This window comes from Rhipicephalus microplus, chromosome 4, assembly GCF_043290135.1.
Source record: "Rhipicephalus microplus isolate Deutch F79 chromosome 4, USDA_Rmic, whole genome shotgun sequence".
Classification (NCBI taxonomy): Eukaryota; Metazoa; Arthropoda; class Arachnida; order Ixodida; family Ixodidae; genus Rhipicephalus; species Rhipicephalus microplus.
The window spans coordinates 36,331,045-36,350,516 of record NC_134703.1 but is presented as its reverse complement, the minus strand read 5'-3'; the positions used below and the strand labels follow the sequence as shown (position 1 = coordinate 36,350,516).

Genomic DNA, 19,472 nt, shown 5'->3' with positions numbered 1-19,472 from the left:
TGGCTCTGGGAATATACATTAATCCGAGTGGCAAGATAGTGCTGCACTATGTGTGTCAATTTGCCTCGTGCGGCTGACGACGACGGGAACTTTGCTTTTAAGGTACCTTAAAAAAGTAACTAACACAACTTTTTGTTAAGGTTGCCACAGACCTAAAGCTTCTCTTATTGGATGGATGAACTTCTTCGCAAGTAAAGAACAATGGTTTCACGAAAAGTTGTGATACGGTCTTTGCTTAACGAGACTTAAAAAATTTAGTCATGCTATGAAACTTGAAGATGATCACAACGCTATGGGAAAGGAGGTCAAAGAAATGATGGTGGACCCTTCTGGGTGTGATGTATACAGTCAAAAATTATACTGTGAATCATTAAAATTGAACAGTTTATACGAGACGCCAAGTATCTGATTGTTTTGTAGGCAAGTAAGTTAGTATGCTTTTTAATGAAAACAGCCCGTCACTTTGAGCAGAAAATGCCAATGCCATTCGCTTTATGATGAAGTCAGTTAACACTGTTTAACAGTAAATTCAAGCAGACACAAGAGGTCCCCCCCCTCTCTCTCTCTCTCTCTCTCTATATATATATATATATATATATATATATATATATATATATATATATATAAAGATTAGTTCACGATTCTTGACTTCACCCCCTATATCACTACCCAAGTTAACAGCCATAATTGCCGTCCTGCATGAAGAACACAGACATGCACTCAGTTATATTCAAAAATTCGAAACAATTCAATGCACCCAACGCCAGAAATCAAAGGTGTGTCCATTTTTGAAAGTGTCTAGTCGTGGTACCTAATGCCTGAATTTGATGGGCAAACAAGTCATGACTCGCAGAAGCGTGGACTTACTTTTGCAAAGAAATGAAATACACGAGATAGAAGAGAAAAAATACATCACTGGGACATCTAATTAAGACTTCTTTCTCTTGAAAAGTAGTCAAAGCAAGAACGAGGAACTGTGTTTTAGTAGAACAATCCCTGTTCTTCAGGAAACGACAAAGCAACAGTCGCGAAGGACCTAATGGAAACAGTGGAGCCCTAATAGTACAGAAGATATCCCATTCAGTCAGCAACAATAGAAGACGACGTTGATTAACAGAGTTCCTCCTCTCGGGTCCCTGTCCACGCACAATTACTTCTTTCGGGTCTTCGTGCGGAGGAAAAAACAATGGTACGAGGTAGGGACATGTGACATTCCGCCGATCTTCTGTTCTCTTTAGCTTCATATATAATGCCACCTAAAAGTAATATAGCCTGCGCTGAAATATATGCTAGTTAAGATGAACACCGAGAACCTGCACGATTTTTATATAACGTGCTAAGGTAGGTCCCTTATGTACTAAGTATCTCTTTGTAACGTTTTCGCAAAGCAGAGGTAAAAAAAATATTGAAAGTGGAGGATATAATCTGGTTGCGCTAGCTCTCAAGCCCATAGTAATTATATAGACCATAGGAGCATCACATCACAGGCAAGCAATCTCCTTGAGTCGCTACGATGCCAGTTCTACTTCCAAAAATAATGTATTCAGTCTATTGGCGTCAACTTCGATGCGAGTGACCAGGACTTCCCAGAGCCTACTCCAAACATTCCTATTTATCAGCTACTTCTAAGCTTGGCTTGCTTTATCTTTTATTGCAATCTCAGCGCAACCTGTTTTCGTAACGGGTATATCAAAAATGCTCAACAACACTCCTTCGGAAATACCGGCGACAGGGCCTCACGTGTCGGGACTTGTCACCACATGCACTTCGCCGCAATCTGTTTACCGCTGATGCGCCTCCAGTGCAGCCTGGCGAACGTCATCATTGCAGTGCCCGAGGCCAATTCCAACACGCTTTTCGCAATGAGCCATCTCCGTGTCAAAAGAAGGCAACCATTCGACGTAGGCCTCGAAGCCGCGCAAGCAGCAGTGAAGGAGCAGTACGTAGGGTGGGATACGTGTAGGAGCAAGCGCTGATCGCGTCAAGAATTATCGCTCCTCGCAGCAACCAGCCAGCCGACCTAATAGAATTAGCCGCAGCGAACGAGAAAAACGGGCCGTTGTGCCTTACCCGTGAAGGCAACCAGGCGATGTGCGAGCCCAAGGGAAAATGCCCGCGCCGAGTATCCAGGCCAGGACGGCGACCGCAGTTGGCGGTATCGGCCTGGCAAAGCCGCGTACAGGGATTTCTAATCTTCTGATTGGTGGCTATCACCGCAGGCCAGGCGAAGACATTTTTTATCCTTACGTGTCTGTCGAAAGCCGACGACGTCCTGTAGCGGGGTAATCCGATAAGCCTTTCATCCCCCAAAACCTTGCAAGGAAACACGGCGAGAAAAAAGGCGAGCCTGCGAAAGCGGGATTCGCTCGAGCGGCAAATGTCTGCCAGTCACAGCGCCGTTAGCTTTGGGCCCGGACTACGTTCGGGTAGAAAAAAAGTGAGCAAGATGGTAAAGCGTAGACAAACGAAAGAGTATGCTTCAGCGCCTCACGGCTCCTTGGAAGAGGTCAATTGAAGATGCGGCTTGCCATAAGCTTTTTCATGCTTTTGAAACCAACTTCGTTTGTGAGGAAAGTGACGTAGCTATAGTCTTGCTTTTAGTATTACAGTTGCTCGCGACAATTATCACGAGTAAAAAAAAGCGCGAGATATTGCAGGACTATATAGGGATTATTGCGACATACGCGGGTATACATCGCACGTATACATCGACATACGCCGACATACGCCGGTATACATTGTTTAGGTTTGTTGCAACCCGCTAGATTAGCCAAATTAACATTGCCGGCACTTCCACCGATTGAGAGCAGAAGGGCTACCGACGTCTGGCGTGTCTCCACATGTTGATCAGCGCCGTGTCTCAATGAAAGGCAATTTAGCGAGTGTTGAACTGTCCTCCCGATTGCCGCCAGCCCCAGGTGGGAAACATGTTCAATGTTGACGTGCGTGAAACTATAAGTTTAGCGGCAATTAGAGCTCGTAAATAGACATGCAGTACGAAGGGTAGCAGTAATGTCAGGGGTATTACAAGCCAAAAAACACGGAATGATTATTGGGCACGCCGTAGCGGGAGGCTGCCGAACTTTCGACCGTCTAGTGTTCTTTAGCGTGCATGGTCATAGCACAGTACACGGACCTCTGACATTTCAGTTTCACAGAATAGTGACTGCCGTGGCCGGATCGGACTCGCAACCTTCAGGCCAGCAGCCAAGCATCATCACCATTACACTACCACGAGAGACGCAAAGCGAATGCAGATGAAATGATTTACCATTAATATCAACATACAGGGTAGAAAGGGGATATACATGCTCTTCAGCTTTGAATAGCCAATCCTGTGGGTATGCGGAGTCTCTTCAGATACGTTATGCGGGACTATACGGTCACAAAGGCTTACAATGAAGTCTTTCTCTTTCTGTGGCGTGTTCTTGGATGCTTGTTCCTAAATAACTGGTCTCGGGAGTTATTTTCTACCGGCTTCATTTTTCTCGCACTATCAAATCCAAACTATAAAAGGCGTGACAAAGCTTCATGCATGCAGGCAGTATTATTAAGTTACACTAAAGCACAGGCGTAAAGTTGATTCCTGCAGCTTCCTTTACGCTTGCAACAACATTACTGTTCACAGAGTTCAATATTACGTCTTTGGCATTTTCCGAGAAGTTACTCACCTCACTTTGCTTAAAACGAGGCACACATAGCGTCAAATATACCCGCAAGTTTAATTTTATGTACAGAAAAATGTAGAATATATGTGCATGTTAATGTTAAATTTGATTTTCGCTTTGTTGTTTCAATTTCTAACAAAGTTTCGTTTGTATGTAGGTGCCACTCAAGACCTTATAACGCGTACAAGTGATGTGACGCCATTCATTTATTATAATATTGTTTACTTAGGTCTGAGAAAGACCACGTGACCCTCTGGTCTTTCTTTCTCTCACAGTGATGAACAGCCGCGGACAACGGTGAATGTTTATTCACTATCACCTATCTTCAGGTTGTGTATATAATATTTTTTACTACAAGAACGCAAGAGCTATATGAATGTACAAAAGCACGGTGGTTGTTGTTGTCTAGTAACTGATTAACACCAGCTTAACCTCATGGGTGGAGTAATCTGGCTATAAAATGAATCCATGATAAGGAGTATTACTAAAGAGTTAAAAAAATAAAAACTGTGATATTAAACGCCATGCTTAGAACAGTGACATGCACAAAACTGCATTGACTAGGTAAGAAAAAAGTCCGAAAATAAAAACAACATAAAGCGCAAGGTAGATAAAATATTTCACAAGCTTTGTAAATGCGTGCGTAGAACAGTCGCCATGTTCTTGTTGACTTCCACGCAGAAAGCAAAGCCCCCTTTTGATTGATTTTTTTAATCTGCGAGCTACTAAACCAGCCAAGAACCATTTGCTCTTATTTCAGAAAGCTAACGTAATGAAGCTCACTGACCGTGATACAACTAGTCTTGGCGGACTACAGGTAGTGGTAAAACACCGGTAAGTGGCAATAAAGACGAGACACCATCACAAAATGAGAGTTCTCCTTTGTACAGAAACTGGGATGGGGTATCCTGTGTCGTCAATGGAGGGAGAAATATAGCCAATCTCACAAATATACGTAAGCTTCCCGACTGCTCCAAATAGGCCCTGTATAAAAACTGCCAGTGATTCAACGTAATGGTCACATCGTTAGTGAACCTCCCAACGATAAATCCCTAGAAAGCCTTTCATCTTGAAATATTTGTTTCCTGCTTACATCATCGTGTGTGATTCCACGTTACCTGGGACCATATATCGACAGCGAGGACTGGCACGCCTGCAATGCAATGGCGTGCGCTACTCAAAGCAATAACCATAAAATACGACCACCTAACGCTGTACCGAAAAATAAAGTCCACTTCCAATTGGGTGAAAATAACGAAGATTAGTTGACTGCAGGTTAAACTATACTCGCCATTAAAAGGGCAGTAAAGTGAGGAAAGCTTCAACGTTTAACGGCTATCACATAGAGCTCACGAGAGCGCTCACTGAAGGTACCTATTTGGGAATCAATGCTATAGCAGGTGTTTGACTATATCAGGTGTTTTTATTTTGGGGCATAACACATACAGAGTTTGCCCGCGAGGTAAGGCAAAAGGAGGACTTAAACCCCCTGACTAGGCCGTACCTCACTGGGGCAGCTGAGACAGCGGATTCGAAAGTTGCAATTTCACCAGAACACAATAAGTCAACATGAACATAATCACTAGTACAATAAGAACATGATTGCTAATTACAGTAAGAACGTAATGACAGTAATGATATAGTAACAGCAAGAACATAATCACTAAGCAACAAGAACATAACAATGCAATGACCAGTAATGCTTACTTACAGTAACACTTAGTACCAATGCTAATGCAGTAACCAAAGATATTAACATTTACACAACACATCCAATTCCGAAGCAAGAAACATGTTCATCATTGACTGTTTAAATTCATGAATTCTTTTACAACTTCTGGCTATTTTAACAACACTAGGATACATATTACATTAAGACATAGTTTCATAATCAATGATTTGCATACCATAATTTGTCCTGGCCTTCTTCATTACTATTGATGTGCCGCGTAAACTGTACCCTGTGTCTCGACTGAGGTACCGGTTTGAAAACGTCTCAATGTTGCTAGAAACTTCTTTAAACAGCCGAATGCAAATCTCCGATCTGTAAGAGTTTCTAATGTCAAGGATATTGTAGCGCATCATTAATTTAGAAGAACCTATGTATTGATTTGAAGCGTTAAGCAATGCTATGTGTGGGCCTTGGATACACCGGATTTTCCTAGAGTTGAGTGCATCAATGCAGTCGAAATAAATGTTTCAAGATTCTAGAATCACGCGGAAATTGCTATCAGAAATAAATATCTCATTTTATTTACTGACAATCTCAATGTAAGTTCATTGCGCATTTATAAACGCAATATTTTGTGTAAAAGAGGTCTTGCTTAATGTGAAAGCTACTCCAACACTATTGTTTGTTACAGCCCATTTTTCCTAGTTAGCGTTAGGTTGCCAAAACGTCACCGATGATTTGTTTAGCAGAACCTGATTGCCATGAAAGAACGGGGGTTCGGTGGGCAAAAACTGCAATATGATTAGGAGAAATGCCGTATAGTATAGGGCTCCGGAAATTCCTGCCATAAGGTGCGCTTTAAGCTTCAGCGACATCGCATAGTATACGGGCCTCTGGCATTTCCCTTTCATTTAAATGCGATCATCACATCCTGGTTCGAACATGGTATCGTCAGACCGGCAGCCGAGACCGTAATTACTGTGCCAACAAGACTGGCATAAAAAAAAAGCTATGCTGTTGCTTTGGCAGGAGAAGGTATGCCGTGAGGCACCAGAATAAAATGAACTGTAAATCATGCGATGTGGTTGCCAATACAATTTAGAGGGAGCAAAACAAAACAAACTATTGATGTGCTGAGCTTAGCTTACATGTTAAAGATTACTAATTCATTTAACGTAAGGTACATGCAGCCTTTTGCATTGCTTTTACACAGACGTTGAAATGTCAGTAAGAACATTATACCGTTTTATTCAGAAGTTTTACTACCACCACATATGAGGCATATAACTTACGCACTTGAGCGAAGAATCTCCCGCTCCTTGATTGCGTACTCCCATAAAGAAATTGGCGGCAGAAAAATACGCTTTGTTATTACAGACAGCTGTAGAAGTTTTGATTTGCCGTCTGATTGTGTTTGCCCGCAAATCAGTGAAGGTGAACGATTGTTCCGACCCCTCGTTTCCGTTTAGCTTACGACTTACGAAGAAAACAACGATCGGCTGAATTGGTTTTTAATCCTTCATAATTAGCAGGGCCTTAGTCCTGCTTTTTTTCCTTCTCTCGTTCGTACGCAATGCGAATACTCGTGAACTGCACGAAAATGCACAAAAATTCCAGATAGAGTGACGAGAGGCAAACAACCGTCGATGCAAATGTACGCCTTCCTTCACACCGCGTAGCATCGCACACACAGATGCTCAACGAAAAGTCCGGGCTCCTCCAGCTCATCGCCAGCGATGCGTACGCGTCTATCTCTCGGAGGGCGCCGAATTAGGGGCGAAATTCTTTAGCCTCGTTAAACGAAACAGCGTGCGTCCTTTTGCCTTTATTTTTGGTGCTGCATCCGGCCGAACTGTTTTCTCGAAAGGCGCGCTTCCTTCCGAAACGCGCGTGTTGTTTCGTGCTTTCCTCGCTAACTATAGCTCCTTGTTTGCACGGCGCAAGAACTCGGGGGCAAATACAAGTGCGCTAGAGTAAAAAAAGTAAGAAGCAAGGAACGCCAGTGCTCACAATAAAAACATAACAGAACCCACATTGATCCTATATCAGGCGTTGTCTCCTGATTCAGTGATCTTTTTTTCGTTCGCACTCCAATTCATTCTTCTTCCGACTCACTACCACTTGTTCGTGCCTTTTTTTTAAATTGTATTAGCATTGAGGGTTGCGCGGTGCCTTTTATTTTGCCTAGTAATTAGAGAATTTTTTTTTCTTTTTTCGTAAAAGTCATTGGTGCGTAAGATTTAGATGTTCTCGTTGCGCACGCAACCGTAGCTGTCTCCTGCTGTACTTTGATGTACGTACTATAGCATCTCACCGCGTTGTCTTCCTTTCACATCGTTACGCGTGGCTGCGCAAGTTCAAAACCGAGTTGCGTCGTCTTTCTTAAGCCGGCATTAGTGCAATACAACGACGACTCAAGCATGGCTCAATTCTAAGTCTGTCTTCTGAAGGCTATAGGGGCGGCTGGTTCAACACTCGCAACAGCAATTTTTAATGAGTGACCTTGCTCAAAAATGAAATCGGACAATGACGACGACGCTCTCATTGCCCTCAAAATATTCAAAGGGGCTGCAAGTCAATTTCGAAGGTGGTGAAACCACGGATCTTTGGTAAGACTTCGTTCATACGATTGCAGATAGCAATCGATCACAGACAACTGTCGTTTCGAAAGGAGCGCGACGACAAAATTTAATGCCTACGAGGGCTGAACCAAAAATGACTGTCTGCATTGTTGTTGTTCCCGCTTTATGCTATGAGTATAAACAAATGAATATATTCATTTATCTCGTTTCAAAACTGGGCTTAACTGTTAAAGTTGTTCACGCTTCACTCCACAGATGTAAAAAAAAATCGACGCATCTCCACGAAGTGATTCAAGACAAGACGGCGAAGCACTGGGGAACGTAAATCAGCCGTGACCCTTGCATGTAAATAAGTGAGGACGTGTGGGCGCAGTATATAACGCGTGTTTTCCGATTCTCACCGCACGGAAAAGTTGGCCGCTTTGGCCGCAGCCATTCGAGGCCTGAGACGCGGAGACACGCGCTCGAAAGTGTGGCATAGTACCACAATATGGCGGCACGTCCGCCTGTGATCGCTGGATTGCGGCAGCTAGGTCTAGATCAGACAGAAGGCAACGCGGTCGACCAATACAGCCTCGCACCCTTACTGCCTTTCCACTTCGAAAATCTGCTTAGCAACGGAGTGCACAAAACGTTGTGCACTCCGAGTTCGGTGTTAAGGTTCCGTAGGTACACTGTCACATACATTTTTTCTTCGTTTGTTTCGTTGTATTTTCTTTTCCTCTACTCATAAAAAAAGCAAAGTCTTTGAAGTAAGGACCGAGAAGAAACCAGCATAGCTCGTGCGCTCATTTGAATAGTCCCCACTCGGTCATCTCAGAAATAACAACGGCTGTTCTAGGAATGGTGTACCTATCATGTTTTGCTTTATGCCGATGCTATTCAGAAAGAAAAAATATGAAATTTCTAGGCGGAACTGAACAAAATGGCACCGGAAGTAGACAAAATTGTAGTTTCCGTGCAACAGCAGTGTTATTACTGCTTATTACTGCAATATCTCGAGTTGCATTGTGAAGCATGGATATACAACGCGTATGTTTGTAAAGCATGAAAGCTACTTTCACTGCAGTTTTTTCAGGTAGAAGAACTTCTTTTCACTGTTTTCACAAGCAGAGACATGGCCGTGTGGTAGAGCATCCGCATGCCACGAAAATGACCCGGGTTAGATCAACACATGAACCAAAACAACCCTGGTTCGGTCCCCAATCTCCCGAAGGATTTTTTTTACAACTTGTTTATTTTATTCGCATGTTCTCGATTTTTCGGTCACGCATAAGATGGTCATTTTGTGCTCACAACCAACGATCCCAACACCCGTATTTCTGCGAAACGAGCTCTTTAACGCTGTTGCGTTAAAGGGTTCTCTTTGGCGTTAGCGTGCGCTGAGAAGGCTATGCTGCGTAAGGTTTTGCCTGCGTTACGTCAAGTTACGGCAGCATACAACGATGATAACATACATCAGCCCGGTTCCCAAAAGTGCCCCACACTTACAGCATTTACCGCCGTTCTGACTGAAATGTACAATTTGTCTTCTTGCTCGCAGACGCTTTGAATAACCTTGCTTGTTTCGCACATCTGAGTTCACTACATTTCTTGAACCTAGTCCCTTTGTCCGGTTTCCCCGGTGTTATTAGCGCATTTTTTGCATATATATCAGACACGCTACGTTACATAAAATTACAGCTATGCAAAAGACAAACAAGCTCAATATACGCATACACGGTTGCGTAGATAATTGGATGAGCCGGCTTACTCGGTCACGATTTTGGTACGCACCCAACCATGCCTTCTAACGCTGCTTTCGTTTTATTTTTCCTCGCTGTAAAGCACTTGCAAGTATCGCTGGCACTTTTCCGCTTGCTATATCGCAGCACTCACTCTTTTTCTGCAGTAGTGCGTTTTCTTTTTTTCTTTCTTGCTTTTTCACGGACGGAAGAAATGACAGGCGTTATACGCAGCGTTTTTACTTGTCCGAAGGTGCAATGAAAAAAAAAAAGAAAGGCCAGAGTGGACAAAAAAACAAAAACAAAAAAACTCAGTCTAACTGTTGTCCGGTGAAATTCCGGTGGTGGTGTTCTCGTGGGTTAAGCATACATACTTTGTTCCCTTCCTTTATTCTTGTATTCTTCCTCTATTCATCTGTTTCTCTATTGCTGTGATATCTTTTTGTACTTCTATAGCTACCTACCGTTCTTACGCGGTCTCGAGTCATATGTTTTACGTTCGATCCGCGCGCACACATGGTATTTGCGAGAGAGCAAAACACAGTCGCATGGTCACAGAAGCGTGGATTCCCATCCACGGAGTCAAAGCAGTATAATAAAAAAGAAAGAAGAAAACTAGAGTGAATTGGAGGGTGCAAGCGAGTTTAGGATCAGCGAATCGGGAAGATGAGCACACAAAAAAGTCGAGCCGATTTCGTGAAGTCCTTTTTTTTTACTCTCAAAAGCGAGTTATAAAAAAGTTGTTCAAGCTTTCTGTTTGTGCGTGAAAGCCATCTACACGCTGCTTGCAGCGCCGGTTTCGAACACGTATCGAAAGTACGTTGTTCACCAATATCCAAAACTGGTTTTGATTTGTCCAATTCAAGTAAAACTGGGCGAAAAAAAAATCGAACGAAATTCTTCGATTGTATTTGACTTTTCATACCGTCTTTGAAGTAGCTATTTTCTTAGGCAAGGCAACGTAGGATGTTCTGGAAAGGCCAATGTAACAGTTTTTTGCAACAGTGCTCAAACAACTGGTGCTCTGTAGATAGTTCAACGATTTCTTTTTGCCGTTCAGCATATTGGTTCTTCAGGTTCGTACGGGCTTGAATATTGCGGAAGTTTTTAAATTCAACCTATATAACTTATAAACTTTTCTTCCCCCCCCCCCCCCCAAAAAAAAAACCGTACAGATTCTCCTGTGGCTTCGTGACACAAACGGGTGGTTGTCTATTCTCTCTTTCTTAACCCTTCCGCCACCTTGCATATCTCCTCAGAACTCATTTGCAACAATATTAGTCATACAAAAAATGAATACCGCAAGAAACACTATTGATTACTACGGCCCTTAAGTACGAATATCGAAAACTTACACCACGTTGTGCCAGTGTTGATAGACCATTATTGCAAGTAGGTGCAACGTAAGGTGGTGAGGTGACGTTCCCACGATGTTCTCTCAACCCCCCCCCCCCCCCCCTGCCGGTTTCCCTGGTTACGAATGATTCAAGAGTAAGCATAATCAAAACAGCGCGCATAAGTTCCATGCTTCCTTGTCCTCCTAAAGAACACCCTTATTTTTCAGCAATGCCCCCCCCCCTCTCCCACCAATCTCCCAGCAAAATAATAATAAAAATAAAAAAGCTCTAGCACCATCCCTAGTTGCAAGGTTCGTAAAAGTTACTATCAAACAAGAATCGGGGTATTGTAAATTCTTCTGGCTTGTCGGATTCCAGTTTCTACAAACTATTTACGGTAATGAACGACTGGCACACACCAACATGTTCATTCGTGAAAGTGCCCGCTTCAGAGGTATGTAGCCCACTTACCGGCAGGCAAAACAATTTTCACATTGCGTGACGCATCAGAAAGCTACAAGATTTACGTGCTCCTGGGAAATATCCTCGCAAAATGTGTGCGCTTCAAACTTACCACTTCCAAACTGGAGCATTAACTTCGCCGGGAAGCGCGAGAGACGCGTTCGCGTTCATGTGCTTTCATCGTACACGTGCCGCATAAATCAGCGCCAACGTGATTTCGCTTAGGCGCAGCAAATGCTGCTGGGTAAGGCTGAGTTTCAAGGTAATTGCTGTAGCCCAGTGATTCTGTAGAGTAAAAAGATAAATAAATTGCACGTAATGTCTTCGCGTCAACTGCCTAACCACGTCACGTTAGCGTAGTAAGTGTTTGGGAGGGCCATTTTTTGTAAGCTCACTGCTCCGATGGGCTTACTTCTTATTTATACGCGTACAGATACTGAGTGCGCACAATGTAAACGCGTACGTACAAACCCATAATATTTAACTTAAGCGAACGAGAAAAGACGTGACAAGACTGAATGAACAGTGTAAATAATTCTAAATCTATCAAATCATACGAACAATCAGACTTGTGCGAATAATACATTAATATATTATTATGATCTCACGTGCCGAAATCACGATATAGTTATTACGCAGGCCGCAGTGGGATGCTCGGAAAACTTACAATCTTGATGACGCGTTCTGTCATCGCACAGTACACAGGCCTCGATCATTTTGTCTCCACAAAATGCAAATGCGCCGACTGCGAGCGAACCCGTGACCTTCGGCTCACCGTAACCACTTGATAACCGCGGCGGACATGGTTCCACAAGAACGATTATGTCGGACTATTCATACTAAAAAATGTCAGTTTGTATGGAGGATTGGTATGCTCGTTTGATCAGCCCTGTCATAAATAGTAAAGAATGCTGTGAATACGCATCCGATAGTCCTTCGTGGCGGTGGTGAACAAAGTAACGCAAGTCGTGAACGTTTTAAGTTATACGCAATGAATGCCACGTGATTTCATAAAAAAAACTTCGATCTCAGCGTAACTGGAAGGGGCAACGACAAAAGAGAGAATAGTATCGGCGGAGTTAGCCCGGAGTGGCGACATTCAGCAATACGCTCCGCAGAAAGCAAGAGTGTGGTTCCAGATAGAACACCGAACTCTGCATAACTGTAGGCAAGATGAGTGACAAGCAAACGAGAGAGCTAATTCACCCTGTTTCTAATACGCAGAAACGCTTGTTCGCGCTGCGTATTCGAGAAACTAATGAAGGCATCTGTCGTTGATTAGTGCCGATGAGGTCCTAGATACACATGCTGCGGCTTGTCTACTATGCGTGTTAACGTAAAGAGAGCTGGGTTATGTTAAGAGTGCTGAGCTGTCTTTGTCAAAAGAAGACTATGTGAATAAAACGCTTATAGTTTGCAGCACATTGCAATTAAACTACTCTTGAACACACTGTTTCAAGGAAGTGATTAGCCGCCATTAGTTAGGCTAACTGCAACGCAGGAAAGCAAGCTTTAACAATTATGAAAATGGTCTGTTGCACCAGAAAAAAAAAAAACCGCTATGGCAACAGGAGAGTTCTGCTGTCCTTTTTCTGGCGCCTTCATCTCTATGCTGAAGTTTTATCCAGTACAATTCAGCTACTAATTTCATGCGCGTAGATTTTCTTCATTGCGGGATGCGTAAAGTGGAAAAAATAAAATCAGTCTAAACATTCGAGTTCGTTGTTTGTTTGTTTTTAGTTATGTCTGCACTCTTCATTGCGCCAGAGGATTGGCTTATCCTTGTTTATTTTATTCATCGGTGTTCATTTGATGATTGTAGCTTATGGACATTTATGAGCCGCTGAATTGTGGCTATCGCTTTGTAGTGTTGCAGACGCAGTTGCTGCGACGCAGAGAATTTGGTGCTTTCTTGATGTCAGTACTATATAATCTGTCATCGGAGACAATCTTGGACAAAACAGCAGATAAAGATAAGTGCAGATGAACACCAACATTTAATTGAGTCGATGTTCGTCTGTGTTTCCTGTCTTCTTAGTCGCACTGCATTTATTGAAGATGAAGAAACTCTCTCAAGTCAACATATCATAAGAACAAACATATGTTTTCCGCGTCATAACCTCAGAGAACATATCACATGGAGCTTAATGCATATTCATTTTGCTACATAGCAGCCCATAAAAATTTCTGGTCGAAGCTTTGTACAATCGGTATAACTTCTGTTGAATATTATTTAACTTCAGATAACGTTTGCTATCGTGGCTTTTGTCGATAAATTTTGCATGAACGATAGGAAAAAGCTAGAGGTCTAGAATGTAATGATGAAAATTGTCTATTTTCTGTGGCGATCACCGTGCATTGATAACTCACAATATACAGTGCTTGTTTAGGGAGTACTTTCACTTATACACTCAACGCTTTTATAAACAAGCTCAAAGTGCAAAAATACACAATATTTTTATCTGCTTGTAGCATTACCGTCCATAAGTACTGCCGTGGGTAACCTTTTGTCAGAGCTCTAAAGCGAGAAAGGTTAGGCTTTTCAATTATATTAAAAGCATGCGTCGGCTTCGTGTTGAAGAGCCCCCGGTGGACGATAAGAAGTTCTTTGTTACTGGCTACTGCATTGCTTCACCTGATCTTCGAACAAAAATTTACATGGAGGAGAAGAAATGAAAAAGAATTCTGTCGAATATTGCTTTGTTGGTACACTCTGTAGAGAATTATTCAAAGTAGGGTGTTTTTTATTATACTTTCAGGTGAACTGAAAGACTGCCAGTCCAGGAAAACTCAAGAAATATTATCCCGTTGTTCGTTTCAGCTACCGGCGCTGTGTTAGAGACAACTGAAGACATACTCGCTTCGTTTTATTCCTGTGTATTTTGATGAATCTTTAGAATGTTCTAATCGGAGAGACGTCTATGTGCTTTCATGACTCAGCTATTCAGACCAAGGCCTTAAACCTGCAAAACTAAGATGGACAAGTAAAAACGACAATAATTTACAAGATTTTAATAAATATATTTAGTCTACAATCACCTGCTATGCCCAATCGTCGCGTAGACAACCACATTATTGCCCAAGTTGGACCGGGTTTTTTTTCTTCTTTAATGATTCTGTACAGAAATAACCAGCTGTCAAGCCAGCCGTCTGTAAATAGACGCGCGAATATTCTCTTCAAACTGATAAACATCATCAGCAAAAATTGATGTCCTCTTCAAAGGGGTGACCTTTATTAATGAACGCCTTTAAAATGAATAAATTGTACTCGAAGATGCGACGACATTGATTAACTTTTCGAGATCAAAGGCACCTTTTCGGCAATAACAATAACAATAAAAAAGCACGATATTTGCGTCTCTGGTATAAGAAAATTAGTTTCCCACTCTTCTCTTTAGCTGTTGCAGGAATTATATAACACTGGTAGATGACGCACCTTCCAATATTGTAATATGAGGACGAAATCAACCCGGCGGAGTCAGTTTATTTGCGCATATATTAAAATTTCAAAGCCCGTGTGAAGAGCAAACAGACGTGGAACCTATCAGTTCGCAGAATACTGGCAGTAGTGTGACAGCTTTAATAATGTTGCCTAGTAAAAAATTAAGCACACCACTTCACCATGTCCGTAAATATATTGTAGACACGGGTTTGGGGCTGTACCTCACGTTATAAATAAATAAATGTGGCAAAACAACTTCATGCGAACATTAGTGTGAAGATTGGTAGGAATTATTTACTAACTGGCCAGAGATCATTCCACATTTATGCTTGCTTACAACTGTGGCGATGGTGGCTCGGCCAGCTTCATTCGTTATTTAAGTAGAGACATTGTCGCCTTCGTCTGAGAGAACGACCTTGTTGACGGCGAACAAACAGTAGAAAGCATCGCGTTTGTAAGCTTATTTTCTCTTCTCGTTTATTTATCTATATATTTATTTTTATTTGCAGGATAAGCTACGTTTAATAACACGATAGAGAGCATCTACTCAGTATTCGCATCATTATCTAGTTACTTATTGGTCAACGTATTCTAGGCTAATAAAAAATAAGAGAACGAGTGCTGTCTTATTTTTGAAAAAAGAAAAAGAGTACCCACCCTTCAATACTGCGCTTTTCTCTTGGTATACGAAGAAACCAATTAAAAGAACTTTAAAGAATGGAATCAAATTTTTTTTGTATTATATCAAGGCTTGAGAGAATGTGACAATAGTATGTTCCATAGATATAGAACTGTTACGGCGTCAATCCATTTTATCAGTCATTGGTACGCACTTATTATGCCCTGCGTAAAGTGCTTAGTATTACGAAGAAAACAGACCTTTTCCGCCTGAATATGTGAATATAGCTCGATCTTTATCAGGTACGCAAACAGTGTATCTTAAGTTTGCTTTTTAATAGCTGTAGAATAAGTAAGCGCTTGAAAAATTACAAAATCATATGAAATTATGAAACAAAGAAATTTGTAGCTCCGGTTGCTTATGCTTTGCTCCAGGCATATGTCGTCATGATAATGTCATATGGTGACGTTCCCCGTGAGTACAATTCCTTTTGTCGTCCCTCATGTTGACGCCGACGCTGTGGGACGCCGACGGCACATATTCGCATTGAATATGGCACCTGAGATTATTGCCTTAATAAGACGCCAACTACCAAGTGTACAGCATGCGTGAGCAACTATTACGTATCTAACAACTTTCTCACAATAACAGAAGAAACGAAAAGTCGACTAAAAAAAACTTGTTAAACTACGTTCGCACAGTAACGTCACAGCATGAATGATGTCTCGCGCATTCTATTCCGTTTATCTCGCGAGGAAAATAAACAGAGCACGAAAGCAAACATTTGTTTAGTGGTCGCGTATACTAACAGAATAAATAACCTGGAAGGGTCAGATGGAGCGAAGATGGCGAGAGTGGGAACCATCTTTCACACATTTCTTCGATTACTAGCGTCAATAACGCCATAAAAAACACAGCAGCAATGCAACGGCTGTTTACTACGGCTGATTTACAACGGCTGATTTACTACTGCATAAACGGCTGCCCTCGTCGAGATAGCCTTGTCTTCCAGTCCACCCTCATATTAGCCACGTGCGTGCCATTTTTCCGCATGGGACGCATTATTGTAAAATGTTGTGTATTTCAATTGCTCACTGCTAAAATACAACAACGGTACTGCCGCGAAATTTGCTTGACGATTGTACATGATTGTACATTTATAGCGCACTTTTACACGAAAGAAAAATCGATGAGGCACAACTCGCAGCGGCATTTGAGGTCCTTTCCTAGAAACAAAAAAAAAAAAGCCGCCTTTATGAGGCTGGAGGTTTCTGAGCTCATCTGGCACAATTGAACGCCTTACTGAACGCCAATTTTATTCATAGAAACTTTACGAGAAAAAACAACTATTACTTTAATAATCGCATCAGTCACTGCAAGCAGCGTAAAAAACACAAAACAAAAACGAATAAAAGTTGCGCATTTGTTGAATATGATAATAGAGAGGCGCACTGGAAACACTAATAGTAGTTTATTGCTTCAGAAAATCTCCACGAAAGCAGGAAAGTAACGATAAAACATATCCTAGCAAACAGACATTTTTTAGAGCGTGATCAATTATTGAATCCTTGAAGTGTGGCCGCGCATCGCTGCAAACAGCGCATTAGAAATTCAGAATGTTTACGACGAGAAGTGCATATCTTAGGTTCGGCTGACGATAATAAAACAACGTTCACTTTTATTATTTATGTTTGCCAGTTTTCATGAATACCGCTTTTATGAGCATTGGCCTTGCTGCAGCAGCCCTTACATCCCATGTAGTGCAATTTATCCTCTTCGTGCAAAACAGTTCTGATTGTCAAATCGCAAAGGCGTCACATCTCACTGGGATGTTTTCTCTCCCGTAGACTCGCACATCGAGATCTGTGTTTATATAAAGCTTTCTAATAGGCTGTTGCACTTGTATTGTGACACAAACATATATATTTGAATAAAAACAAAACAAACACGATTTGTTATTAGTTTGTTCAAGTACCACGTGGTGGCTCAACTTTGAAGTTGTCAATACTATACATTTCTGTTTTGTTGCTACTACTATACATTGTCCTTAATTATTATTATTAATATGATTATCACTAATATTTGTAGGATTTTCTTTATTAGCTACAGAAAGAATAGTTTGTGGAGCGTGCATCATCCTTGCACATATTTATTCAAAATGTTGCTGTTTCCGACAAAAAAAAAAACAGCCATACTGTATTCAGGCCAATTATTGAAATAAAAAGCAAGGACCTTGCACAAACCGTAGCTAAAGAGGAAAGAAGAAAAGCAGATGCGTTTTGATAGTGCCAAAACACAAGACTACTGTGAAATAATAAAGTTTTTTTTTAGATTGCGCAACAGCTCGTTGTTGTCAGGACAAAAAAGGAGCATTGCATCAATGATTCCAAAGAGGTGAAAAAATTGAATGCCTCAACACGTGTTCTATACACCTGATCGCTGCGAAAAACCTTGTGCCAGTAAAAGAGCGCTGTAATTGTTTTTACGAAATACTAAACAGCATGCCCTGAGGAAACTCGCAGTACGTAACAAGTTTGTACAGTGAGATGTACGTGCTCACAAGTGTGTTTTTTTTTTAAAGTAGAATAGCTTCGTAATCTACAATCAGCAATGTTAACACATATGGAGGCCTGCCTTGGTTGAATACCGCACTTTGCGTCTCCAAATGCAACTTAGGTCGTATAAAAGCACAGGGCGACAACCATACATAAAAGGCGAGCTTAGTACATCTGACTTGTATATTTTTCTTAAAGCAAAAGCGCTGGCATGCAATGAGAGAAATTAGAAAAGAAAGTAAAAGAGACCGTAGCTTGTCTGTCCTGTTATTTCTTCGCAATAAATTCGTGGGCCCAATGCAAATGTGAGGCGGGCTGTGTGCGCTTGGCATTTTGCGAAAATCAAAGTTATGCCAGGCTGAAGCTCAGCATCAAGATGAAAAAAAAAACAAAAGAGAGGCAGTAAAAGTGTACTATCATACCTGTGACTTCGGTCAATTCCACGTTGTCAATTTTTATCGTTATCATCGGAAAGCCTAAAGAGAAAAACATGGGAGGAAAAGAACAGGGAAAAAAGTTTTGAGTGCCTCTGAAAGAAGCTGTGCAGTGTAGAACGCGGGAACGGACGCCTCCTGTGCAAAGCGTAAGCAGTTGGGAGGGTTTTTACGAAATTTCGAAAGACTAAAGCAATGCTTTACAAAAGCTTCGAGCACACCGATTACATCCTGTAATGTTCAAGTTGTTGAGTGGCTTTTTTTTTTCGTTTACTGCCTTAGTGAAGTAAGTTGAAAAAAAAAATCAGTGGTACTGCTATTTTCTGTCGTCTTCCTTCAACAAACCTGCGAAAGGACTCGGAAGCACTTCCAAAATGAGACGTGTACGAAGGCCAGGAAAAAAAAAATACAACTAAACTCCCTCGTTTGCTCTTTTTCCTCCTGCATAATGGTGCTCGCGTGAACAGCGGGCCTTTCAAGATGCCACGTAGAATTAGGTAGGTCTCTTTCGGACTTAAGCTAGAATTTAGGGCTTGAGTATACGTTGGTTTCGAAGCGCCACTAACATTGAAAGCCCCTGAAAGCAGTCAATGCGGGGCCTTCCTGTTGCATTCACTTTAAGTTTGTTCAATGGAAAAGTGTGTTTGCAAGTTCCACAGTGTTTCCAAGTTCCAACGCGGTAGTACGTTGCGCAGTGCTCAGAATTACCCTTTGGTTTGTTTTTCACTTGGAGCTAGCTGAAAGATATGTCACAGAGAAAAATATTTAGGAAGTACAGAAGCCATGAGGCATGTAGTGTGGAGCAACATTGTGTTGATGAAGCAATAGTTCTACAATGATATTCACTTGGTTACCCTAGCTTGCCTGTCTCACATTCTGGGTGTAGTTAACAAATCGAGGAAAAGAACATCTTTTAACTAAATGAACCCAGCGCCAGTGTAAGCTGCGTCAGCCTAAAGATTGCGAAATAACTAAAC

At 41.8% G+C, this 19,472-nt stretch overlaps 1 protein-coding gene across 4 annotated transcripts in view; it reads right to left on the bottom strand.

Moving 5' to 3' along the window:
• The window catches only part of LOC119172588 (neural cell adhesion molecule 2), a 227,326-nt gene that overhangs the window by 122,292 nt on the left and 85,562 nt on the right, over positions 1-19,472 (bottom strand). For 3 of the 4 annotated variants that reach the window (XM_075892548.1, XM_075892551.1, XM_075892552.1), the window contains exon 2: positions 18,484-18,537. The exons of the other annotated variant lie outside the window; for it this stretch is intronic. In XM_075892548.1, coding sequence (XP_075748663.1) covers positions 18,484-18,537 — 54 coding nt within the window. The remainder of the gene's footprint in view (positions 1-18,483; positions 18,538-19,472) is intronic. 4 annotated transcript variants of the gene reach the window in all.